General features: G+C 40.8%; 2 protein-coding genes across 2 annotated transcripts; both read right to left on the bottom strand.

Moving 5' to 3' along the window:
* Positions 1 to 2,769: 2,769 nt before the first annotated feature.
* LOC104456991 (polyprenol reductase 2) lies at positions 2,770 to 8,394 on the bottom strand. Its single transcript, XM_010071902.3, has 7 exons — positions 8,043 to 8,394; positions 6,740 to 6,903; positions 5,115 to 5,464; positions 4,075 to 4,309; positions 3,648 to 3,746; positions 3,424 to 3,495; positions 2,770 to 3,320 (listed from the first exon to the last, which is right to left on the bottom strand). Exons 2-7 carry the CDS (start codon positions 6,893 to 6,895, stop codon positions 3,216 to 3,218), a joined length of 1,017 nt encoding a protein of 338 aa, XP_010070204.2. The 5' UTR covers positions 6,896 to 6,903; positions 8,043 to 8,394; the 3' UTR covers positions 2,770 to 3,215.
* A 6,769-nt stretch (positions 8,395 to 15,163) lies between these two features.
* LOC104456992 ((-)-kolavenyl diphosphate synthase TPS28, chloroplastic-like) lies at positions 15,164 to 22,047 on the bottom strand. The gene is made up of 14 exons (XM_039299496.1): positions 21,850 to 22,047; positions 21,037 to 21,125; positions 20,802 to 20,884; positions 20,251 to 20,557; positions 19,973 to 20,156; positions 19,523 to 19,737; positions 18,791 to 18,911; positions 18,323 to 18,435; positions 17,995 to 18,221; positions 17,708 to 17,823; positions 17,434 to 17,532; positions 17,108 to 17,359; positions 16,448 to 16,574; positions 15,164 to 15,848 (listed from the first exon to the last, which is right to left on the bottom strand). The coding sequence occupies exons 4-14, from the start codon at positions 20,504 to 20,506 to the stop codon at positions 15,447 to 15,449; spliced, it is 2,112 nt and encodes a 703-aa protein (XP_039155430.1). The 5' UTR covers positions 20,507 to 20,557; positions 20,802 to 20,884; positions 21,037 to 21,125; positions 21,850 to 22,047; the 3' UTR covers positions 15,164 to 15,446.
* Between the last annotated feature and the right edge of the window lie 4,209 nt (positions 22,048 to 26,256).

The following is a 26,256-nucleotide window of genomic DNA, read 5'->3' as shown; positions in this document are numbered from 1 at the left end:
GGGAGATTGATTTGATTGGAGAGAGAGAGTGCGGACGAGAGGATGGAGCGACACGTGGCGGGTGAGCGGCCGGCGGTGAGGCCGGCGGGGTGACTCTAGCGGAGTCCCCCTCGCTTCCTCGGTTCTCGGGAATAATGGGATTTTGGAGTTCTGCCGGAAAGCGACTGGCGGTGGTGAGCTGCTGCTGACGTGTTGCTCTTACGTGTGTGTGTGGGCGTACATTTATATGTAATTTATATTTATAATCATTGACACAGTTTCAATTCTTCCTTTTAATATCTATTTTCTAAAAACTTATATTCTTATTCCGAAATAATCATCGCTGCTCTCATGATCGTGATTTTCTTATTTCTTGGTAGGACTTGATTCTCTATTTTAATCTATAAAAGTAATTGTGCTATTGATCGCTTGGATGCTAGGAGAACTATCAAAATAGTCATAAACTTTTTTTTTACAATTTAATCATAATTTTTTAAAATTATGTTAGTTCAGTTCATCCACCCAAATTTGGTTGGCCGATGATGACATGAAATAGTTGTCAGTTGTCTAGTGAATACTAACATAATGATTTTTAAATAATATCTAATATTTTTGAATTTTTCTTGAATTTTTATTTTTTCCTTTTCTTTTCTTTAGCTTATTCTTCTTCCTCTTTAGCTTCTGCTCCCCTACAGTGGCTGACAAGGCTTTGGTGAGGCTTACCAACCACCGGGCAAGGTCCTCATCAACCACTACGGGTAAGGAAGCCAAAGAGGAAGAAGAAAAAACAAAAAAAGAGAAAAAAGGAAAAAAAAAAAATACTATTAAATAATTGTTACGTTAACGTTAACCGGTCAAATTTGGTTGAATAGACTAAATTGGTACAATTATAAAATATTTATGATTAAATTAGCTAAAAAAAGTTTGACATTGAATTACTACAATTACAACAAGTTCAAAACTTTTTGATAATTCTTCCCTTATGTACCTTATAAAATGAACTGATCAAAAATATTTTTATTGTCATAAAATTGTTTAGATATTATTTTTAAGAAAATATTTTTAGATCAATTATTTTCCAGGACAATAACAATCCATTAATTTCACGATTGACTTTAACCCACGAGGAAGAAATGAGAAAATAGTGGCCCAATGGAAAAGGACAACCAAGGTTTGTCTTATGCATGACTTGTAATATGACGACTCGTTAGCTCGGAAAGGGGTCCACGGGATGGGACAGGTCGTAGAAAATTGACTAGATTCGTCTCCCACGTTGTTTGCGTAAAGAGGTATATTACAAGTTGCAAAGTCTTTCACGGGACGCTCGGTTCAGTGCCGCAAACTTCTCGACCGTTCATCTAAATTCCTCAGTTTTCATAAATTCGTTCATTTACGTTACCTAAGTAACTTGAATCGCCAGAAAGAGTGACAGAATTTTAGTAAATTTTGACATTGATCATACAACGGAGTGCCGGACATAGACACCACTGTAACCTTGGAATCTACCGGCGTGGCACAACGGTTTCGGTTTTCCGTGGGCTTAGTTTGCAGCGTCAACATCGGGATTGCTCCGATCTTTTTAAATCAATCACAAAAAATATTTTCGCATACAATAAATAAATAACTCCTCTCTTAAGAAAATAATGCCTAATAATGTACCATTCCCGTTATCTTTTCAACCAGCACCAACATGAAAGGGAGGTACAGTAATGAACCCTACGTTCAAGCTGGACACATGAACCCAGACTAACCAGTAACTTGATCTTTTCTGTTTCTCTGGTTTTAGGTATGTCACGGAAGTACAGGAAGACAATAGCTCAGACCTTTCCTAAGGGGGAGCATTCAACTGAATGCAGGAGTCATCCCAGAAACATTGAAACCCAAGAGGTTAGAGAACTTTCGAGTTTTCGACTTTTGAGTTGGAAAAACAAGACATGGACTTGATAAAAAGCTTCGACCGGAACTACCGGAAAAATCAACCTCCGAGTGCTGGGTATCAATGTATGTGCATGTGTTTCGAGCTTCCCTTCAGGAAGAGAGTTCTTGTGTTGTCTCACGAGTAAGGAAAAGACCTAGGAGGAATTGGACATCTCCTGCACCTTGTAGCAGAGTGCCTCTAGAAGTTCTACAAGGCGAGTGTGAAATGTTGTTATTCCCCTTGACTGGTCCGGGCAAAAGATGAGGAGTAAAACAGTTTTTCAATTCTTATCAAGAGAATGCGCACAGAGAGAGGAGTGCGCACAATATGCAAACTCCTTACTCTTCCAAGCTTCTCAAAGCTAATGTCTCCTACTCACCTGAACATTTAGAAATCCAAATGGAAAATGGCGGGCACAGATCCCCTACCTTGCAAGGTGCTTCCCTTGGTTTCTTAATCAATCTCATCCGTTGATATATACCTCATTCACGTGCATCAATTGTTGAGATTGATTGAGACCCCATGGGGAGCACCTTGTGGGGTAGAGGACCTTCATCCAAAAACCGCAGCAAGAACTCCAAATAAACTTAAATCTGATCATGAGAAAAACCAAGATCTATATCTGTCTAGGGAAAATTACAATCTCACTGCCCATGGAACATCCAGGTTTTTACTAAGCCCACTCACAGTCAAAACAGTAGATATGATGTACTAGCTGGTTTAACAGAAATTTAAACTCTTCCTCCTAATGCAAAAAAAGGAAAAGAAAGAAATCTACAACAGAAACACTACGTACTTTCTATGAGACAAGCACTATAAAAGCAAACATGAGGAAAGCAATGCCAAATGATAATTCATTGAGACAAACGGAAAACTAAACATAACTTACATCTGAGTTTAAAGAACGGGTAGTCAAAGTATGATATTTAAGAATTCAAATTGTGTAATTTCCCCTTTTCCCCTTTCCCTGGGAGCTTTGTCCAGAGTCATACGTTCCCGATAAATTTGATCCAGTCACTATTTTAATTTGCAGCAATAAGCATGCACTAGTCAGGATGATGCAAGAGCTTCTAATGCTTTTTACTCTTTTTCGCTAGCAAACGAATTACACAAAAAAGAACAAAAAGAAGAAGATCCATCAGTCATCCATCTTTACATCAACTTTGTCATTCTTATGACTGCGCAGAAGTAACTCCTCCTACACTCATATCTAGCAGACCCAGATTAAACAACAGCTGGTTAAGAAACCCATGATCCTAACTCACCTCTTGGCAATTTGCTGCCTCTTCTGTACAAACTTGTAAATCAGCAACATGCATTAGAAAAAAAATGGGATGACAGCATACCGGCTCTGTGGATAATCATCGAATTTACTATGATACCACCTATGTGTTTCTGCTGCCACAAATACCAAATTCACCACCTGCCATTACAAAGAATCAACCTTCCACTCAGTCGGAGAATTAAATCAAAAGAAGTTGCAAGTGCAAGATAAACAATTATATAATTGTATGAACAACATATACCACAAAACCAAACAGCAACCAGATTGTCACGTCTGATCCTCCACTTGCAACCACTAGTCCCGCATATATAACCTTTCATCATCAGAAGAGGTGATTGGAACCATCGAAAAGCAAATATAGTCAAAACCAATACTTCTTAAGTTTTCCTTCTCTATCTCCTAGGTAATATTCAAGGACAGGAGCAGCACAGAGAGAGAGAGAGAGAGAGAGAGAGAGAGATTTACTATCTCGGCCAAATAGTGTGGACATGAGACAAGTTCAAACCAATTGCCATGAGGCACTACATATTCATGACTTTCTTCTCTGCATTCACGTAGGGAGCCCTAACAAAATCAGGAAAAAAAATTTGACAATTAAGAGCAAAATATAAATACAAGAATGTTCAGTCCATTGATGCTTTTAGAGCAATTCATCTCATCATCAAGTAAATTTTGTGAGATAGTCACAGAGACAGATCCTTTAAGGAGTTATTCTCCCTTTCTAGCTTAAGTATGATAAATGTTGCAGAAATTACGAAAAGTTTGACTAAGAAAACATATTGTGTAGGTAAATCACATCCTAGAAGCTCTTCAAATGCACATATGTGCTGTTCAAAGATAAAGATAATTGTCTTTCCGAAACAAATCGCATTAATGATAGAGCTACACGTACAAGAATTCTATGACACTGATGCTGATGAATCCAACCCCAGAAAAAGATAATAGCACCAATCCAGTGATGCCATCCAAGCTTCATAAGAGGATTGACAAACTCCCACCAATCAAATTCACCAGAGGCCATGTGATCTTTGCCTCTGACAATGAACTCAGACACTTGATTGGCTGAAAATTCATATACTTCCACCACAAAATTGCTGCAAAGTGACAGTGGCGCAGCAGTGTAGAAACTTGCCATAGCAAAGAAATGAATTTGACAATCAGAATAGATAAAGGCATGTAATAGAATAAATTTGAATACCAGACATAATTGCTGAAACATAAATCACAACAAGGCATTCTAATGATAAACCACCTGAATCTTAGTGATAGACAGTAGTGATGACCGTGAATCTCACAAAAAAGTCAACTCATTCATGACAAACCAGAATCACATCCAGTTAAGAATATACTTATGCAAGCTAGTGGTTCAATGACACCAAGGAACTTCAAAGATAAGTAACTACTCCAGAAGATACAGGGTCCCGACTAGCAGGTCACCAGCTTATGATCAGCAAGAGACTCATGAGAACTGATAAAAAGGATGTGTGCAATACTCGGACTGCACTAGCACCAAAACATTAAGCCCAACCCAAACATGAGATGTTTCAGAGTTTACATGACGGCGTCCACAAGAAACAAAACTACCAGATCTTGAATCCATGTCGGATGGACATTAGTTTCAATTAGCATATCCCAGTGACGAACCTCATTAATTGGCCAAACACATGCAAAGAACCAAAAAAGCACCATAGACAAACCCAATAGGTCCAAGATACAACTATAGCTTCAGTAGCAACATTCACTTCCCATACATCAAATCATATGCAACAAACAATTACAGCGAAGAAATACATACATATACATATATATTCTCTTAAAGGCTTAGGGTGCCATCTATAAGTCATGAACTAAAGTGCAAATGCTCTCTGGCCCAGCAAAAAGCACTAATTTAAAAAAGGCGATGGCAAGCTTGACGGTTTTCAGAAAACTTACAAAAGTCCAGTTAAATAGCCAAATATGTGCATCCGAGCTGATGGGCTGTAGTTAAACACATATATATTCTCATAAAGGCGCCGCAAAACTTGGATCTCCATTAATAGAAGCAGAAACACTGATTTCCAAACCACGTATCTATGCTTTAGTGGAGTTGAACGAGATCTATGCAATGTAAAAGGATGCGAGCCACCTGTCAAGTGGCTGGCAATAGAAGAGTAAAGAAAGGGCTCTGAGGCCATAGGTGCCATTTTATATGCATAAATCCATGTTGCAGCAAGCAGAAGCCCTGTCCATACGACAGCTAGCGTATAAAAATGAGTGAAGAACCTTTGAGGGACAGTAAATTTCTGCAATTAACACAAAATTGAAAATTTGATACTCACTAAGGAAAAGTTCCATCTTCGCAAGAAAAATTGCAGACTACTAAGCATGCCAAAATTGAACAGGAAATCTGATGTTTACTTCTTATGAACTTACATTAGAAAGGTAATCAACTTAAGGCAAGAACTTCCTTGAGCCCACCAAAGAATTGAGTGTACACAATTTTCATATTAGCAGTAAAACTAGACAGCATGTCATTTCATCATAAGAAAAAAGAACCTTAGCACTAAGAGTAAGATAATAACCAAACCAAAGCAACTTGGGGTAGTGACGTAATAAGAATAGGAATGGAAATCCAGAAAGAGAAAAGGCCTAATTAAAATGAAATTTTCATTATTTAATTATCTTGTCATGGAACCTGGAAAAGGGAATTTGTAAACATCTATCTTTCAGTATGCCGTAAAAAATTCAGAGTTAAGCTGTTCGAATTGAGATCAAGACACTTCTCACCTAAATGGCCTACTATATTCTCAAAATAATAATAGTGCATAATTAAAGCTAAGAAATAGAAGGCTAACCAAGTTCTCCCATTAGTGAAAGGATGTCTTTCATATACAGTACTAATACAAGTAACTGAATTCTGAAGGTCTTGAATTAGTGACAGAAAAAAATGAGAAAAAGAAAAAAGAAAAAAGAGGGACAGAGAAGCAACGGCTAAAATAGACACCATTAGCATTCAATCTTTAGATTACTTGAGTAATTAGGTTTTTCCACTGCAGTAACCAATAAAGTTTGACAAGAAATATCAATCTGCAAAATCTATCTAAAAAAAATGGAGATTTATCCTCCAGATGAAACCCATTTACTTCCTATTCATATATCTAGCTCCTCAAATTCATCAGCTTATTTCTTGATGCCCTGTCAAACTTGCATTTGCCTTTTCCTTATCTCAGGAAAAAATGTCACAATTTTTATTTAAGCCCATCAAAACAACCAACAAGATGGAAAGTCCAGCAAACTCATGGAAGCAACTAACAGCCACGTTACCAAAAGCCACTGATACTGACTACACACTCTTATCCACTTTTCTTCTTCACTATTGTTTTCTCAGGACACTTAAGTCTAGGACGAATGAATCCAAGCCTAACTGAAAGTAGCTCCCAAGCACTGCTCAAGCAAGAATTGACATCATATAGTTGAACTGAACTCCCATGAACCATGCATTCCAACAGATGCCTGAAGGGCAGAAAAGAAACAAAGGGAATGTAAAGGAGACAACATGAATCAATCTCATTACTCACAGACGAAGAGGAATGCATGATCTTGCCCCTCTTGGCAAACCCCATCAAGGCCTCATGAAGTCGACTGAGTCTCCGAAAAGGCAATGAGGCGACCAACAAAGGCAAAATCCCAGCAATCCATGCCACTCTCAGAAGCCCGACTAGTTCAATCTCCATCTTCTTTGCTGTATTCCAATTTTCATCAAAACCAGAAGATTTTTTCCCCTTAAATATGGAAAATAGCAATAAAATCCTACTCTTGTAAGAACTAAAAGATCTTAAAATAATCAATGATTTGAAAATACTCAGACCCATCAAAATTTGTACACTAAGATTGTGCCCAATACCATAGACTTTGATAAAAGTACTTAGAAATTTCCAACAAATAGCCATTTTTGCAGCACAAAATGAATTTGAGAATCCTGGAGGACAACGGGATCGGTCACCATTCTACAACAGCTCATGACATCAACAGAAAATGAAACACATGATAACAAACCTCTCCAGAAAACTCTCCATGCTACCCTATTTCTAACTCTAATCCCACAGAGAAATGTGGTTCTGATCTAAGCAATAATCGTGCAGCAACTAGACTTAATATATTCCAACAAATGCATTAGCAGGCTAATTGTATCGTGTAAATCAAGATTTATGTAACAGCTCAGACCTCAAGCCAGAGCAGATATCTCTGGAAGAAAAGGAGTACCACTTAAGCCCACCAATAATGTCCAACCCATTAGTAAGCTTAAAGAAATTGCACAACAACGACAAGCCTTTATGTAGCAACATCAGCACACCACCAACCTTCTTTTAATCAAAAATTAATATTCCAGGCCCTGCATAATCTCAAATGCAACTCAGAGGTGATTCACAGCATCGACATAAGACATTCCTGTAATACAACCAATAAGAGCAAACTGCGGGGCCGACCTCCTCTTGGTACCCAAAAGATGCAGAGAAACTTGTTAATTCAAGCTGTTGAAGAACAAGACCTTGATTATTAATGTTCTTTTTTCGAATTGATTGACACATGTTTAAACTCAATTAGATGGATATTTTCGATTTTCACATTTTCAACAACAGAAAAAAACATCCTGCGAATCCTAATTCTTCCCCCAGTAATAAGAACTTCATTGTTCACGAAGAAGTTACTTCCCATATACTTTATTCACGTTAAACACGTAAATTTTAGCATTCTCAAATTTTAAAATCGCAGAAATTCGCACGATCTCGGTGAAGCATTTCATCAAACAGGCGACCGCCGGTGCATTTCCAACGGTAGAATCCGAAATAAATCGATGCAGATACCAGTTGCGGGTCTTACCGGATTGCCACGATCGATTAATGGTTGGCGTCAGACGGTGGTGGCTCCAGGTGAACCCCAAGAGGCGGAATTTGGCAACAGCCGGAGGGAACGCCGTTCGGGACAGCGAGCGGGAGGTGGCGGGCACGGCGAGATTAAGTCGAGGGGAGCGGCCGAGCTCTTCTGTAGGCCGATACGCACACGCGTGGGGATCTCCGGCGAGAGCGGCGGCGGCGGCGCGGAGGACTGTGGTGGAGACGGGGAAGGGGGAGGAGAAATGCTGCGGTTCCGGCGGGGTCACGTAAGCTCCGACTGCGTTAGCGGCGGAGAGGCGGTGGAGAGTGCGAGATCAAGTTAAGAAAAAATTTGTTTATTTTCTTTGACTGACCGTACCTATGTCATTTCGTCCTAACTTATAATTAGATGATGAATTAATAATTATTTACCAAATTAAATTTTAGTCATAAATTAATTTCCACATAATTTTTCTTATATATTGCTCGAATTATACGCTTTGTATTATTGTAGTTAGAAACCATTGTGTAGTGAGTTTTGGTAAAATTAGTTCTATACATAATAAAATGACCTGTCATTACTTTTCATTTGTTGTGAAAAAGACCTGGTGAGATTCTCCATCTAATCACATGTTGTGTTTGATAGACGACAAATTGAGAAAATTGAATGGAATTGTTGCTCCAAAAAAAGGGAAAATTTCAAATAAGGGTGAAAACAAAGCTCTATAAGTGATTAAATGCAATTATAAAAAAGGTATGTATCTTCATCAAAAGACGGTCCCATGACTCAACGCAAAATTAATATCTATATATGTACCCCACGAATTAATAGTAGCAAGGAAAAAAATGAAAATTGAATTGCTCGTGTCAAGAACCTAGGGTCACATCTCGCTAGGTGACAAGGCCCGAAAACCATATTGGCTATGGTTTTGCCTCGAAAATCACATTGGTTGTGATTTTGCCCTTGGTAATCACATTTTCCTTGATGTGAACCTCGAAACAAGATCAGTCCATGCACATGTTCATATCTCATTATACATAAGTTGACATCGAGCCTGGCTCAAATAACTCAATTCCATAACAAACATTACAACGATAAAATTTCGATATATCTACCTTTTAAATGCATATCTATTATAGCACCCAAATGATCGAAGAAAAAAATCCAAAGCCCGATCCGCTTATAAAACAACGTTGCCGTAAAAACCTTCATTTTTATATCTCATCGTAGTATATATTTGATTTAGTTTGGGAAAGCCGTGCACGTTTATTAAAGCATAAGAAGTGACAAAAGTCACTCCCCTCAAGTTTCCGCTAAACGCTCTAGTCAAAGTAGTCGAAAGGATTTCACTCACGCGACGTTGACATTCGGGTCGTCGGGAGTTTTGGAATTTAGAAGGCCCAATGGACCGACTTCTCATTTTCATACGCTGAGAGAATCGTGGCCAGAGCACTTGTGGGGAATTGGGCCAACGCAAGAGAATTGTTGTAACAAAGTTAAGATCAAGAGCCAGCCGCGGCTCCCAAAAATTGCTTAATCTTCTTATTTTTTTGAGTAAGGAAGATTTGGGTCATATAAAAATATGCGGAATAGAGAATTGCACAAATCTTTTGTATTTGGAAATCTCCTAATTATGTTCCTATTGTCTCTATCATCACGGTTAGACAGAAGAAGTTAATTGAAGTTTGGAAGAACCTCCCCTCCAAAAAAGAAAAAATAAGTAAAATAATCAGCGCAAGTGGATGTGCCTTAGTGAAGAGATCACCAATTTGATTGACTTATTACAAAAAAATATCCAAGAAAATGTCTAAGTAGATGTGTCCTAATGAAGACATACGAGTCCGATCAACTTGTGGTAGAGATTTAGTAAAGTTGGTTAACATGTATAGACTATGTGAGATGTGGCTAATGACTTAACAAAAAACTATGTTTTGACATGTTGACGTGGCTGCTCACATGGCAGGATACGCGACAACAAGCTGATGTGATAGATATAGATTTGAGTTTGATGTGGCCATGCTACACTATAGTGGTTGCTGACATGGCAAACCACTTGACAACAAGTTAATGTAGTCATTGACATGGTGGTGATTGGATTGCTTGGATCGATGTTGACATGTTGATGACGCCAGCAATACACATGCAAAAGCTCTAGCGTGTGAGAGGCACATGAAGCTCCATCGCCGCAACACATGGGGGCATGTAACAGTGCGGCATAAGCTAAGATTACCACATGATCTCAACATAGATGGACGCTTCCTCTCATTTTTGTGTTTGTTTCAAAATGAAGAGCACAGAGTTATGGCATTGACAAGATGAGAACAATATATTACAATACCACATTATAATCAATCGGAATTGATTAGGCATAATCAATGGAGATAATGCACCATCTTAAGAGATACTAAATATGAAGCGAAATTTGAAAAAATTTCTAATTATCTTCCGGTCATCCATGATGAATTCCTTTGTCTAAGTGGAAAAAGAAGAAGAAGGAGAAAAGAAACATCACTAAACAATACACAATGGGCAAGATATCATCATTTGTCATGTCATGCCAACTTTGAGCGACGATATTCGTGTCACAAAGGAGAATTTTCGTCTCAAAATCCACAGCTTCTTGGAGAGAGAGAGAGAGAGGCTCAGCGCACGCTTGCCACACATCCTCTGGCACAAAAAATAATCATCATATGAAAAGCTGAGAGATAAGGAGGATGAGTGACTGAGTGGTTAATGCTCGTGGAATGATGAGTGGCTCGGTCTACAGAATCGCTTTCCCCCCTCCTCTTTTTACGGGCATCGTGGCTGTCTCTTTCCCCCCACCTCTCTCCCTCTCTATCTCTCTATCATCTGCATGTTCGCCGCTTGCACCTGGTAAAGGGTGACAATGAATCCACGAACGATCTCGCGTGGCCCCCCCCCCCCTTCGGCTCTCCCCACAAATGGCCAGACATCAGTTTCGAAGAGCAGCAAGCTGAGTGGGTCTTCGAGAGTGCAGATTGGGTACCTTTTACCACAACGGGTTACCCTCCAAAACCCTGCATTGTCCTCTTTGTTGTTGTTGTTCTTCTTCTTCTTATTGTTCTTCAGACTTTATTTCCTTTGGACCTTTAGCGATTGGCTTCGCAATAAGGACCGACGGGCTTTTCATTTGTCTTGATTCGACGATGAGCTTCCTTTTTGCCCTCCGCTGTACCTGGCCTGTCTTCTTCCCTCTCCCACCCACCCGTGGGAAGATGTTCCCTCATATTTACTTTTTAGGGTGATTGGTAAATTCATGAGCAAGGTTATTTACTATAATTGCTTTAATTATTTTGTGTAGGGACCATAAACTTTGGTTCAATCTGCAATTTGATCCCTAAACCTTAAATTTGTTTAATGTGATTTCTGTACTTTAGCCTAATGTCCAATGAGGCTTGGTCCTTAGACTTTTGGTATATGTTTAATATAGTCCATGAATTATATGAAAGTGTTTAATATTGTCATTTGATTAATTCAAGATAATGGACAACATTAAATTGCGTATGTACCAAAAGTTTATGGACCATATTGAATAAATCAAAAGTTCATGAACCAAATTGCACATTAAATTAAAGTTCAGAGACCTTATAGAACAAATTAAAAGTTTAGGGACCAAATTGCATATTAGACCAAAGACCACTTATGTCATTTTCCCTTTTGTGTACGCTGACCTTCCTTCACCTCATAAATTAAGCTTTTGGATTAGATTTCTTGTAAAGAAAAAAATATTGCAGTTTTTTCAAAGCGAGATTAGAAACATAAGGAAAAATGAATGCCATAAATTTTTTATTGGATGTCAATTTGGTGCTAAATCTTTTAATTTGGCTAATTTAATATTAAACATTTTGACGATTTGTCAATGTAATATTTTTGATTAGTTTTGGCTAGAAATTTGTTCATATATTTCGAGTTTACATGGATTCTAGCCATGTTTGAGTTCAGGTTCATTTATAAATTTTTAGGTGTTGCTATGATCTTTCTTTTCCCTTTTTCCATCATCGAAGAGGTTGGACCACTCTGCGATTATTGCTACATTGTAAATGTAATTTTCAATTTTATTTTTTGCATTTGCCTAATTTATGATGTGCTTGGATGGCTAAAAAAGTTGAGAAAATGACATATTAAATGTCATAGTTTTTATACAACGCTCATTGACCATCTTAGGCTATGTTTGGTAACATTTACATTTCTCCCAATTTCTGTTCTTTTGTTCATTGGAACAAAAAAAGAACAAAAATCTATTTGGTAACGCCAACTTATTTTTCTATTTCTCGGAATAGAAACATAGCCAGAGAATAGATTTTGAATAGAAATAAGAAACAAAAAAAAAGTAGCTTATTGTTCCTAGGAACAATTTTTAGAAATAAGCAATTTTTGATTTTTGATTTTTCTTTTGTTCTTCTTTCTTGCTGCGGCCACCACAGTCACCTTTGACCACCCGGGGCCACCATTGACTGGTGCCGCTGTCACCGCCGACTCCCGTTGGCCACCATCGTCCTATAACCATCGATCGCCTCCGCCACTTACGATCCGCCGCCTCTGCTGATTGCTAGCACCAACCACCACTGTCCTTTGACCATTGTCTACTGCCGGCCGATCGGTAGATTGTGGGCGATGGTTGGGCGGTGGCAACAGGCAGCGGGCAGCAGTTGGCAGCATTTGGCCGTTTGTGAGTAAGAAAAAAAAACGAAAAAATACAAAAATTTGTGGATCGTACCAAATGCATTCTTATTTTTTTCTATTTTAAGAATAAAAATTTTGTGTAGTTACCAAATGCCTTATATTACTCAGAAATTGTTCTTGAGAGTAGACATAGAAAATAACTATTTCTCAAAAGAAATTATTCTCCTAAACAAAAACGTTACCAAACAGACCCTTAACTTTTTTTTCTTCTTCTTCTTTTTTCAATGACACTAGTATTATAACTTTAACAAGAGAACATTATAAAGGCATTATAAGTATCATAACTTTTGTATAATGTTCATTTAAATGTCTTAATTTTCATACGTGACCTTTAGCCACAGCACGATTCGCAACAAGAAGCCTTGGCCATGAAATTTCAAGCCTCTAGCCACGAAATTCCGTGGTGGCGAAAGGTTGATTGTCTTGTGGAATTATTAGCATACTTCCATTAACATGGGGGGCATCTCGTAAGGTTGGGAATGAGTAAGTATTACCCCACCACTAACACGAAAATTAAGCAAATATCTAGACCAACAGGAGTGTGGACTTGGACGTTTTTCCATATGATACCTGTCACTTCATCAAGATATCATCAAAAGAGAGCTCACAAGCATATTAATATATTTAATTACCTTTTATCTTAAAAAATTTAAATCATAATCCACAAATGCACCTCAACAATCTCTTTCTCACATGTATGCTCCCCTATAATCCAGACGTCATTCAGCATCAACAAGCCAATAAACATTCAAAGCTCATCAATCAACCAAAAGCTATAATGCCACTTGCCGTAACACACATAAGAAATTCTAATACCACTTGTTGTGACATACAATGAAAGCTCAATACCTTTATCTAGGGAGAGCATTAAAAGAGAGCCTAAATCCGAACTCATTAATGTATTTAAGTCAACGAGTAATGCACCAGGTGGGATTACGTCAACTGCCCTGAAACCTAATCAAATCTCTGTTCTGAAAATTCTCCAGCATAATCGCATGCGCACTTCAACAAAAGCACATTATAAATGGAGTTCAATCTCATCCCAGTCTGTCGCCAAATAGAGTGACAGGAGCACTAATTTCCATTCGATTCCAAAATCGGTCCTCCCATTTGTTTCTAATCAATGGCTTTTAAATAGTCGCTCCAGTTGAAAAAACCACTTTAAATAATGTGACAGACTATTATAACATCTTGAGTATGTTACACCTCCTTAAATGCTCAATCATAATGTGTCGTGCTATTCGATACGCCAACTTTATAAATCACTTTCCGTTATTCTTCCTAGAAATCATGTCACGCTCAACACGCTACGAGAATCTTGAGCTCATGAGAAGTCGAGAACAACGCAAAAGATTCAAAAAGGATGGGATTGAGATTTGGGGAATCTCCACTTTTTTAACTCTTCCAGAGACAGGAACCCCAACTCCGTCACGTGCGACCAGGAGTCGTCTGTCTGCCATTTTCTTGAAAAACAACAACTCCTGTCTCCTCCCTTCACATCGTCCCACTCAATCCGAGCTGCGGAAACCACGCTTTCCTTCTCCCCCATCATCGATCGCGCATTCTCGGTAAAGCCCACGCCGATCTGGACTCCTACCATTGTCATTTACGAATGGTTGCGTCTCCAACATCATCTTCCAAAACAGGAATTCAAGAGTGCCGGTCTCGGTCTCGCGTCTTTTGCTTGCGGATAAGATGTTTTATGCTTTGAGTGGTAAGTGCATCGAGAAAACATCTTATTTTGTGGCTGCCCACTCTTGGTTTAAAGCCTGAGTGAAATGACATCATTACCATTTTCAAAGTTGACGAAGTTCAGGTTACAAGACTGTACCAAAAGATTGCATGCCGAGGGTTGATTAAGACCCCCATCTCACATGTATCGCAAAGTCCTACGAGATAATCGATGTGGGAGCTATGGCACATCTAATAAAAATACAAATAATTTACTCATCTTAGACACATACTATAAATACATTTTCGTCTCTAATATGCGTGAGATCAAGGGTTCAAATTGAAAAATTAAGATTTAAGAGATCTCAATCTTGTCACACACCGATCAATTTTGGGTATGTTGCCAAGATGTAAAGGATGCTAATTGTCAAACTTCCAGCTCCATCTAGAATGCGTATGCATGAACCTAAAACCTAATCATGCATTTTCTTTTTCAGGTAAAATCTTCCGCGTGGGAGAAAACCCTTTATTTTTATTTTTATTTTCGGAAAAAGGAAAGATACTAATGTTTCTCTCATGACCTCATGCCAAAAATAGATTGGTGCAAAGACTTGAAACAAGAACATTTTTCATACCATACATTATATAATGAAGCCACAATCATTTTAAAACTCAAACATCTCGTGCTAAACAGAAAAAGATAAAAGAAAAAGAAGCTTAAAGGGTTTAAATTGCTAGGCTAGTCGCCCAACTCAAGTTTCTCGTATTTTAATTATTCTTCATGTCGCTATGGCACAACCATTATTACTTTCGAATTTACTAAATGAAGCATTGACAATCATCCTATTCAATACTTATTTTTTTCCCTCCGCTGCTGAATATGAAACATTTTCTTTCAACAGGCTTGCTTCTCTTCTTTGACTTTCCTTCTTTTTTTTCCATATGTTTTGCTTCTTTTTCCTAATTGACTAACCGAATACAATGGGCTATACATGCAACACCTAGTTCCGCGTTCATTTTTTACGTTATGGAATTTCAGTTCACTCTCTCGTAGAGCACTTTGGCAATGTGGGACTTGATTGTCGCGGGATCGCAGTGGGCGGTGTAGTAGAAGCTCCTCGTGACCGAGAAGAACGCGTCCTTCACGTCTCTGTCGAGCCTGTGTGCCGAATCCTGGAGCACCAGCTGCACCAGCTCTTGCATGGCCATTTGTATTGGGAGGTCCTCGTTTTCGCATGCCTTTTGGGTTTGGCGATGAGCCAAGTGACGGCAGATCGTGTTGGTGAGATTGCAGAGATGGCGGTATTGAGGATGAGACGAGCGGCCGTCCGAGAAGGAACTGTTGCCAGAGCCGAGAGCTATCATCTGCACGAGGAGTTCAACCACTCCTTTGTACTTATCTCCTTCCTCTTCATATCCCACCAGCCACTTTTCCCACTACATGATTGTCATGAACATCCACCAGAATAAGACAGTGATTAGGAATTCGTTTCTTGTTTTTTCTTTTTTTTGGTTAATTAGTGGATATAAATTGACTAAGGCATTTTGGGATCCATCTATATGGATTGGATTCGAAAAGACAAGCGGCTGTTCTAATTTCGAAGATGGCCTCTAGAAATATAATTGATGATGCTCATTTCATTTATGATTTAGTACCATGTACACGCCAATTAGGACTTACCGTTCTCCATCTCTACTACAGGAAAATATATCTTCAAGGCTGGAAATTGACTTCATTTTTTATATGTTGTGAAGACTTTATATCAGCTCATCGAGATTTGAAATTGTAATTTTACAATAAAATTGTCACTCAAATATAATCATTCGGAAACTTCTACATCGCATCAAATTTGTTAGGGCCAATCTATCGTGTCCTATACAGCGTCAACTCTAGCTCTTCCAGATTAGAGCAAATGATATTAATTAGAGTGAAAGATCATGGTTACCCTGTCTTTTCTTTTCCTAATGAAAGATCATAATGTGGTTATACATTGTAACAACTGTATTCAATTTAATTAGTGGAATATAGGCTTTACCGCAGTACGCAGAGCATGGCCAATGTCTTTACCACGAGCCACCAAGACTTCCAATGAAAGTTGGTCTAGGGTTCCAAGCAGAGCTGTAATGAGCCCTTGTCCTCCCTTGCTGGGAATGGAGCTCCTGCTGCAATATTTTCTTCACGTTAGAAAAGGTGTCCTCATCATTCGCAAATTAAGAACAGTAATAATCAAAAACTTTCTGATCAATCAAAGACTAGCGCCTGTTTGCTTTTTCCCTTTACAGGTTGTACTTGGTTTTTCAGATGCAACGGGCCAAACAAGAGAGATCGGAAAACGAAAAAGGTTATTTGGATTTGAGGATGACGAGGAATGTGGTTTTCGTTCTTCGGAAAGGGAGGAGACGACAAAGGAGCGGACTTACACATACTTTTCCGCGAACCCCGCCTGTTCATGTAAGGTCTCCGCACGTCCACTTGCGGATTTCTCGCTAGGAATTTCACTATGCAGATCGAGATCGTGTTGACCATATGTGCACGTGCAATTGTGTCATGCATGTGTAACTTTCGTACCCAACATTCGAATCATCTCTGGCTCATGGTATACATCGGCAAACACAAATCGCGATATCATGCCTGCGTTAGGGCTACCCTCCTGTTAACCAGAAAAGAGAAACGACAGCGATCCAAGTGATCTCACCTTCCGTTTATGTGCTTCTGTTTCTTGGAGAATTGCTGGAACTCACGAACGAAGCCTCTTCTTCGCTCACGAGAGGTTCCCTCTCCCTCCAAGTACGACGCGATCGCATCCACCAACACACTCGTTTTGGCCCACGCGAGTCTCTCTCTCGCCCGTTCCGGTTCGTAAATGCTTGCTGCTGCCGTAAAGTAAGAATAAAGGAGAGTCTTCCCACTTGTCCCGAAGTCCACAAGTTTGCTCTCGCAATACCACCTATAAATTGCAGATCTCAATTAGCAAATTCAATTACTATACCTTTTTGCACCCTTCAATTATGGCGAGATTACCTCTGAAAATTGTCCCATTCCGAGAGGTGCAAGGCTTGGCAATTGTTGTAATCCAGCTTTGCGAGCTCGAGATAGACATTGTTGTTAACGTACCCCATCCTGCCATTACATACAGGAAGATTAAGCAAGATTTGTTGGTTGTGATTGTAAGTGGGGAATTAGGTGTCGACCCTTTTAAAAGATTAAAGGTTGATTAGAATTTGAACATAATATCTTCTAAAAAAATAAAAGAGTGAAAATTAGAACTAATAAGGGCCACAAAAGAGAGAAGAACCTGTAGAGAGTCTTGCCAATCCAAACGTCGTTTTCGCCGCCATACTGGTCTATGTAAAATCTTGTCTCCACACGAGGTAAGCTTGCATACCATGGAACATCCAGAGCGTACCCGACCTTTAAATAAAAATTCTATATATTTATTTTCTGACAATGGCATTTCTAGTATCTTAATAATTAATATAACAGCTGGCAATTGCATGCCAAAACAACGGAAATAGAATCCAAAAATCGAACCAAGGATGGCAGAGCGATACCCAATCAAAGTTCAAAGAGGAATGTACATACCTCGCCAGGTAAGTCCTTGGTTCTGATCCACTTATCAAGTAGCTCGTTAGCTTCTCGTTTCCGTCTCAGAAACTTCACTGCATGGCTTTTCGCATCCTCGAGGATTTTCTCGCCTGGAAAGATCAACTCGGAGGCCCTATAGAGGTTGAACATTCCAGTGACTGCCTCCGTCGACTGCCCCATGAAGGTTGAGAACACATCCCCGCGCTTAAATTGTTCAAACACGTCTGACGACACCCAACGCAGCATCGACACGTTTATTTCCACCAAGTAGTGAATCAAGAGAAATGGAAAAGAAAAGGAAAGAAACCAAGGAGTTTTCAAGTACCAGCAGACACTTCGTGGCCATGGAGTCTCAAGAGCCTGAATCCCATGGCAGTGTCGTCAATATCACTGATTCTTGAATTTCTCGCCCAGCAGATCCCTTTTTCACTCCAATATCTAATACAATATTTGTCATGTAGATTAACATGGTTTCACTCATCTGAATTCATAATAATTAACTCGAGAATTTGTTGCTTGAAGCTTAGCTCCAAAGCTCGACCAAGCTTCGATCGGGTTAATTTTTTTTTTTTTTTTTTAAAGCTTAGAATTTGAGAGTGTAACAAAAACTTCAATAAGTAAATTCAGCATTCATTTCTTACCTTCAGCCATGTCTAGAATACTTACAACTACTAATTTTCAAGCTACAATTCAACTACATGAGTTGAGCCTCTTGCGTTTAAGTAGATTGAATTCTCAAACAACATATCCGACAGAATACAAGAAAGTCTCGTTTAGGGTTTTTTTTCTTTACCTTTGAACGTAGCTCATGCATCCTTTGATCTCATCCTTGAAGTACCTAGAGACTCCGAGTCGCTGCAAGCGGTCAACGGCCCACAGATGTTCGAACAAGTCAACCGGATACACATTTGGAACTAAGCAAAGTTTGGAACAAAAAAGAGAAGTCACTTTTTAAAGTCCATAACTCAATGATATCAGCAACTTGATAGTGCTAACCAATAGTTAAGTTAGGGGATGACAACTATTTTGTTTGACTTACTATCTGTAAATGACATGCACCAAGTGACATTTTTTAATATTTATATACTTGAGCTTTTTTTTTTATTTATAATTAATATATCAATTAACAACCTCATATGATCACCTCCTAACCAAGTGTCAACTATCCATATTAATTAACAATTGCCAGTGAAAAATGATATTGGTATTACTTCTCAATGGGATAAGACCGCTTCTCTATAGTAAAAAAATTTAAATATTCTACATCCTTATCTACCAATTTAAATCTTTAAAATAATTGGCAATGATCTCACGAGACTTTCGCATGATATTAGAGTAGAAAATTCTGAGTTTGAATTTTTTTTTCATAAAATATTACATGGTATTAGAGGTTAAGTTGTTAAATAAATGTGTGATTTAATATTTAAAATTTTTAAGACCTATATAGAAGTGGCTAATCAAAGAAAATAATTGCAAGAAAAGGGTAGGAATAGAAATTTAACTCCTAATTGAAAAAGTTGTTTACCTCCTCCGTTAAATCTTTGGACAGCTCTGCTTAAATAATCCAAGCAATTAGCATCCTTGGTTTGCATGAGTGCAAATGCAGTGGAGGAGGGAGAGAACAAGAACGATCCATCTGCGCTCTGCAGTTTCAGAAGCTTTTCCCAATTTAAGCCCTCCATCCCCTCCAAGCTATGGAGTAGAGTTGTGGGCACTTGGTGCATTATGTCCTTTGGTATCCTTTTTTTTTTTTCGGTATCACACAAAAACACGACACAATCATTACCCCCAACATGTTACTAAAGCTAAATCTAAATGGGCCATTTCGCTTTGAGGGGAATAGTGATTTTTTTATTAGATAAGTTGTCCTCACTTTTTCATACATTATCTAACATAGTAAAGTGTGAGAAAAGCTAGAGACAACTTTCATTAGCAAAAGCTTTGAGCTCCATGTATTCTGTATTAAGTTCCTTACTTGTTGAGCTTCAGATTCCTCTTCGCGTATATCTCTTGCAAGACGGGAGAGTCGTCACATATCTTGATCTCCAATTTCCGAGCGGTCTCGATAAGCGAAGGAAAAGCAACTTCGAACCCGATGGGCATGTGCTCGGAGTCCTCCTCTCCAAGTTTAGATATGTTGTCTCTGAAGAACGTCATTCCTGTCAAAATCACCCAAGTTGAGGAAAAAAGCATTTGTTTCTGTCGATTCAAGATGCCAAAGAATTGCCAAGAACAAAATAAGGTTAGGCACACCTTTTTCGCATTTGTCAGGATGAATCTTCCAGTACTTCAGAGCCACGACACAAGCCAAGGTGTTGATGATTCGATCATGAGGGGAGAAGATGAGATCGTCGCCCCAAGAACCGTCGGGAAGCTGATTGTCCACGATCCACCGTAGAGCTTCAGGGAACTGAGGGCTACCGCTCCCGCTGACGTCCTCTACAAGAGCAACCCAGGCCGTATCATAGGCCGATATACTTATTTCTCCATCGGTCATCGACCCCAACATCGACTTGGTTGCTTCGACACGTTTGGTGATCCCACTTGATGGATGAGCAACCTTCGCGAAAGAAAGATCATGTGGAACACATCAAGCGATAGGATGACATGATAAAAATGATATCTGATTGGATGAGCGATATTATGTCAGCACGTCACTCGATGTATGCACGTGAGAACGAGGAATCGCAATTATTTCCTCCCGAAATTTACATCAGATTTGACTGGCCAAGTGCATTGTCGAGCCGAAAGCTTTTTGCAGCTGTGGACAATGGCGAGAGAAGCAACGAAACAAAAGGCATTACCTTAACACCTTCAACTCCTAAGTCATCCTCCACAATCTCTCGCCACTTGATAATTGGCAGACCATTCTGAAGCACATCATACTCTGCGCATGACAGTCCCACGTCAAGCCCCAAAAAGGCGGCCACACATTCCACGCTTTTGTTGCAGGTATTCTCAGTTTCTTTGCATTACGACATACTGATATTATTAATCTAGATTCGAATGAATAATCTTGGGCAGGCATGCTGATGGTACCTTGGATGAGAGGTTTGGATATGGCGCTACATCTGGGGCGAATATCGGAGCGAAGATGACGCTTGTCGTTATCCGGGAAGGCAAAACACCTGCAATGTTTTCTAGCTATCGATGGGTTAGTGTGGTTTAGTGGTGCGGTGTGATCCATATTTCTTCATTCGTTTGTATTTATATACAGCTTCTGTATAAACCCAAACACAAGTGTTCAAAAGGATGGACAAGGATTAGGAGGCAGAGGCCGTCTTCGACAGCGATGGACTTGTATGTTCCGGAAAATATTATGAAAGTTTCATCCTTTTTTTGTCTGCTTGAGAAACAGGGTAGGAATAATAAAGTGTATAGTTGATGGGGAGAGAAAGGAAGAAGGAATTCGACATGTAGTTAAAAAATAAAGAAAAAACAGGAAAAGGAAAGTTGATGGCATGTGTGTAAAGTACGGAAGACGGAGGGGGCAGAGTCTGAAACTACCACTTAACCTCACTCTCAGTGTTCCCGCATGATCTGTAACTTCTTGCATATATACCCACAAGTACACCTCTGTCATCTATAAGCTCTCTCTCTCTCTCTCTCTCGACAAGAGTCATAAGACAGAGCGAATTAATGTAAGAAGAAAGGAGGAGAGTTGATGGACAGAGGCGCCTTCTCTTTTACAGAAAGGAAACCGAAAAACCAATGTTGATCAGCAAGAGGGAAGCATGCATGTCTCACCATATCGACACCTTCACACAAGCTAACTCCTCACGCACTAGACCAAGAAGAAGAAGAAGAAGAAGAAGAAGAAGAAGAAGAAGGGAACTCCGACGACCGACTTACCCAGAAGCTGGGAAGGCTTGGCGGGGGAGTACCGACGCTGGCCGAGAATGGAGGGCGAGCGACACGTCGCGGGGGGAGCGGGAGCGGAGAGAGGAAGGAAGCGATGGGAGGACATGTTCGCGTGCGGTTGACGCTAGAGTCGGAGCTGGTGCTGTCGCGTGCGTGCGATGTCGCGGCTGCTGCTGCTGCTGTTGCTTGATGGGGAATGAGGAGGTATAATAAATGGGGAAGTGGCCGCGGGAGGCGGGTTTATATATGGTAGAGACGGACGCAAGAGGACAACAACTGTGTCTCTATAGATTCCCTAGATTGCCCGAGTAGCATCCCATCCTCCTCCCCACGGGGCGCTCCTTGGAAATTACGGTCTGACCCAATTTCCACCACTGTATAATTAAGTCCACCTTGATTTTTTTTTTTAAAAAGATGCAAAATTAAAGTGGTGGCCCCAAGATTTAGTTTACTTACTATTGGCGAGATACTTTTCACATAGACATGTAAAACATCATGGGAATATCTAGGAATGTACTAAAAAAAATTATTTAGTACACTAAAAAATCAGATATGTGAAATACTTAGTTACAACAACTAGATCCTAAATAGAAATGGGAAATATATATTAAAAAAGGAAGAAGGAATCGGGCTATCACTTTGCAATTGAATGATTGGGGGTAATTTTATATTTTTAGTATAAATGAAGTGAATCAATCGTGTAAGGAGTGGAAATAGCACCAGCCTGAAATTCTTATTACCACAAATTATTTGCAATTTTTTTTTGCCAGGATTTAATTTGTTTTCGGCTTTTTGGCTTTTGTTTTGTACCGTAGGGGGCGCTAATCACGCAGACAGTTCAGGAAATGACTAGTATAAAGAATTATAAATCCTCCCTTTTTTCAGTCTACACCCGTCCGCAAAGTTATTCCTGTTTTCTGCACACGGCGTTTTTTTTTAACGAACTAGAAAATACGGTCCGATAAGGGGAAGCCGAGATAGCTGCGCAGTCTTTTTCCCGGCTCGTTTTAGGCTAGCCAAATTTCATCATTACGATCTGGCCAACGCGTTGATTTCACGAAGATTTGGTTACCCGATGAGGACGAAAGTGACCTAGCATTATAAACTACATATTACACAAGCTGAGTAGTACCAAAAATAATTTAATGTCGTCAATTAGGAAGAGGCCGGCACATCTCTTCGGAAGACCAAAGGGAGGCCACGGAAGCCCGCTGGGCATGACGGCTTTCATAAAGATCATTCATAGGCGTGCAGGCCATCGATTCCCATAGGTCACGGAACGAGGACCACATGTCCAGCGGTTGGATCAGCGATACAAACGGATTTTGAAGTCTGATGGATATGGAAATCTATCGGAACATGAGATGAGCATGTTCGTTTGTTTTTGTATTCTTTCATTGGGAGAATTGCCGATAGAGTCCTAAATCTATGACCATTTTTTTAATTTGGTCGTAAACCCTTTACAAAGAAATTTTCAAAATGTTTCGTTTTTTTTAGTTTTCGACCAACAAATGGGAAAAGTGCCAAAAAAGTCCTAAACCTTTTGCTTTTGTGCCAATTTAGTCATAAACCTTTTTTTGGTGCCGATTCAGTCCTAAACCTTTTTAAGTTGTGCCAATTCAATCCTTTCCGGCCAATTTTCACCGGATTTTTCTTGACTGGACTTGCCGACGTGGATGATCGGCGACGTGGACAACTTTTAATAATTTTTTAATAATTTTGTAATTTTTAAATATTTTTAAATACTTTTAATATTTTTTTATTTTTTCTTTTTCCTCCGGCCGGTCGCCGAGGTCCGGCGACCGACCGAGCGGCTAGGCGGGCGAGGCCGACCTCGTTGGATCTGGCGAGGTCGAGTCTCGCCGGCCATGGGCGAGCTTCGCCCATGGCCGCCTCGCGGATCGGCCATGGGCGAGGCTCGACCTCGCCGGATCTGGCGAGGTTGAGCCTCGCCGGCCCTCGCCCGGCCATGGGCAAGGCTCGCCTCGCCCATCCGGCGAGGTCGGCGAGGCGGCCATGGGCGAGGCTCGCCCTCGCCGGATCTGGCGAGTCGAACCTCGCCGGCCCTCGCCGGCCATGGGCGAGGCTCGCCTCGCCCGGATCCGGCGAGGCTGGCGGGGTGAGCCTCGCCCATGGCCTGATCCGGCGGGCGGCCATGGGCGAGGCTCGCGGCCATGGGCGAGGCTCGCCCTCGCCGGCCCTCGCCCATGGCCTGATCCGGCGAGGTCGGGCGAGGGCGGCGAGGCTCGACCTCGCCCCGGATTCGGCGGGCGAGCCTCGCCCATCGCCCATGGCCGGATCCGGCGGGCGGCCATGGGCGAGGCTCGCCCTCGCCCTTCTTGGCGATCGCCTGCGGCCGGTCGCCGGACCACGGCGACCGGGCCGGAGGAAAAAGACAAAACTAAAAAAATTAAAAATATTTAAAAAATATTTAAAAATATTTAAAAAATTAAAATATTATTAAAAGTTGTCCACGTCGCGCCGATCGTCCATGCCATGTCGGCCAGGCGTCCCAACAAAAATCCGGTCAAAATTGCTTTGGAAAGGACCAATTGGCACGACTTAAAAATGTTTGGGGCTGAATTGACACCGAAAAAAGGTTTAGACTAAATTGACACAAAGCAAAAGGTTTAGGACTTTTTCGCACTTGCCCCATGTAGAATGGGGACAAACCAAAAGGTTAACTTAAAAAAAGTGCTGAATCTGGCCAAATTTGGTCTGTGGAATCTCGATGGAGACATCATCACTATGGGGTTATACTTTACAACTTATAATTCATTAGCTTATGAATATAATGAAGAGAATAACCAGATTTGATATGCAGAAAGAATTTCCGAGTCTTAATTAGACACAAATGAAGTGTTCACATCTATTGATGAACTCACCAAGGTCCTCAACGACAACTTCTCTTGAAGAGGGTCCACATCCAGAAATGCTCCATAAGTGGTCTTATCATTGCTATGGTTTAGGGATGATCTGAAAATAGAAATAAAAATAGCCAAAAAAGCAGAAAAGAAATATCAGAAACCTTCTGGGGATTAGTGGGTGGAATACATGCCCTTGAGATAAAGATATAAATTAGAGAGATGGAGGTTGGACCTGCTCTGGTCACTACACATGAGGACGACGTATTTGTTTTGGCCTTTGAAAATTCTGAAGAAAACTGCTGTGTATTCTTGCAAGCCTTTTGAAGCCATGACCAGTAATCCAAATGGTCCAAGACTACCTTTAACTAAAGCACCCTTTCGGCTACAAAGCATTTGTGGGTCGGTCCAAGTTGGGTCTAACGAGTCTGCCCTCTCGAGCTCTTTTACTTTAAACGAGACCACTACGTCCGCCTGCAAATGAAAGGAGATTGAAGGGACCACGCCTCTTATCGTACTCTAGAATAGAGTTACCCATAACCTTTCGCATTATTTTCTTTTCCTTGTCACCAAATATGAGGGAACCGGGTCGGCCGATAGTGCGGTGTCATAAAACACGGAATAGATTTCCTGTGAAAGGGAACTTTTCTTAATGTGGCAGCAATTTTTCTTTATGTGGGAAGTGATTTGGTGTTGCTAACTTATGTTATAGAGTAAATAAGTGCCGATTCAGTAACGGTTACATAATGGGAAAAGTGCGAAAAAAGTCCTAAACCTTTTGCCTTTGTGTCAATTTAGTCCTAAACCTTTTTTCGGTGCCAATTCAGTCATAAACCTTTTAAGTCGTGCCAATTCAGTCCTTTCCGGCAATTTTGACCGGATTTTGCTTGGAGCCGCCGTGGGCGACGTGGCTTTGATCGGCGTTAATGTGGACAACTTTTAATAATATTTTAATTTTTTTAAATTTTTTTATTTTTTTAGTTTTGTCTTTTTCCTCCAGCCGGTTGCCGGGTTCGGCGACCGGCCGGGCGATCGCCGGCGGGCGGGGCGAGCCTCGCCCATGGCCGCCTCGCCGGATCCGGCCATGGGCGATGGGCGAGGCTCGCCTCGCCGGGATCCGGCGAGGTCGAGCCTCGCCGGCCCTCGCCCGACCTCGCTAGATCGGGCCATGGGCGAGGGCCGGCGGGCGAGCTTCGCCCATGGTCGCCTCGCCATATCGGGCCATGGGCGAGGCTCACCCTCGCCGCCTCGCCGGATCCGGCGAGGGCCGGCGAGGTTCGACCTCGCGCCGTCCGGCGAGGCGAGCCTCGCCCATGGCGGCGAGGTCAAGCCTCGCCCATGGCCCGATCGCGGGCGGCCATGGGCGGCTTCGCCCTCGCCGGCCCTCGCCCATGGCCGGCGAGACTCGACCTCGCCGAGATCCGGCGAGGTCGGCCTCGCCCTCACCGGTGGTCGCTTACGGCCGGTCACAGGACCTCGGCGACCGGCCGGAGGAAAAAAAAAAAAAAAAGAAAAATAAAAAAAAAAATTAAAA

Source organism: Eucalyptus grandis, chromosome 8 (assembly GCF_016545825.1).
Source record: "Eucalyptus grandis isolate ANBG69807.140 chromosome 8, ASM1654582v1, whole genome shotgun sequence".
NCBI classification, from domain to species: domain Eukaryota; kingdom Viridiplantae; phylum Streptophyta; class Magnoliopsida; order Myrtales; family Myrtaceae; genus Eucalyptus; species Eucalyptus grandis.
The sequence above is the reverse complement of the archived record's forward strand: the minus strand, read 5'-3'. Positions and strand labels throughout refer to the sequence as shown.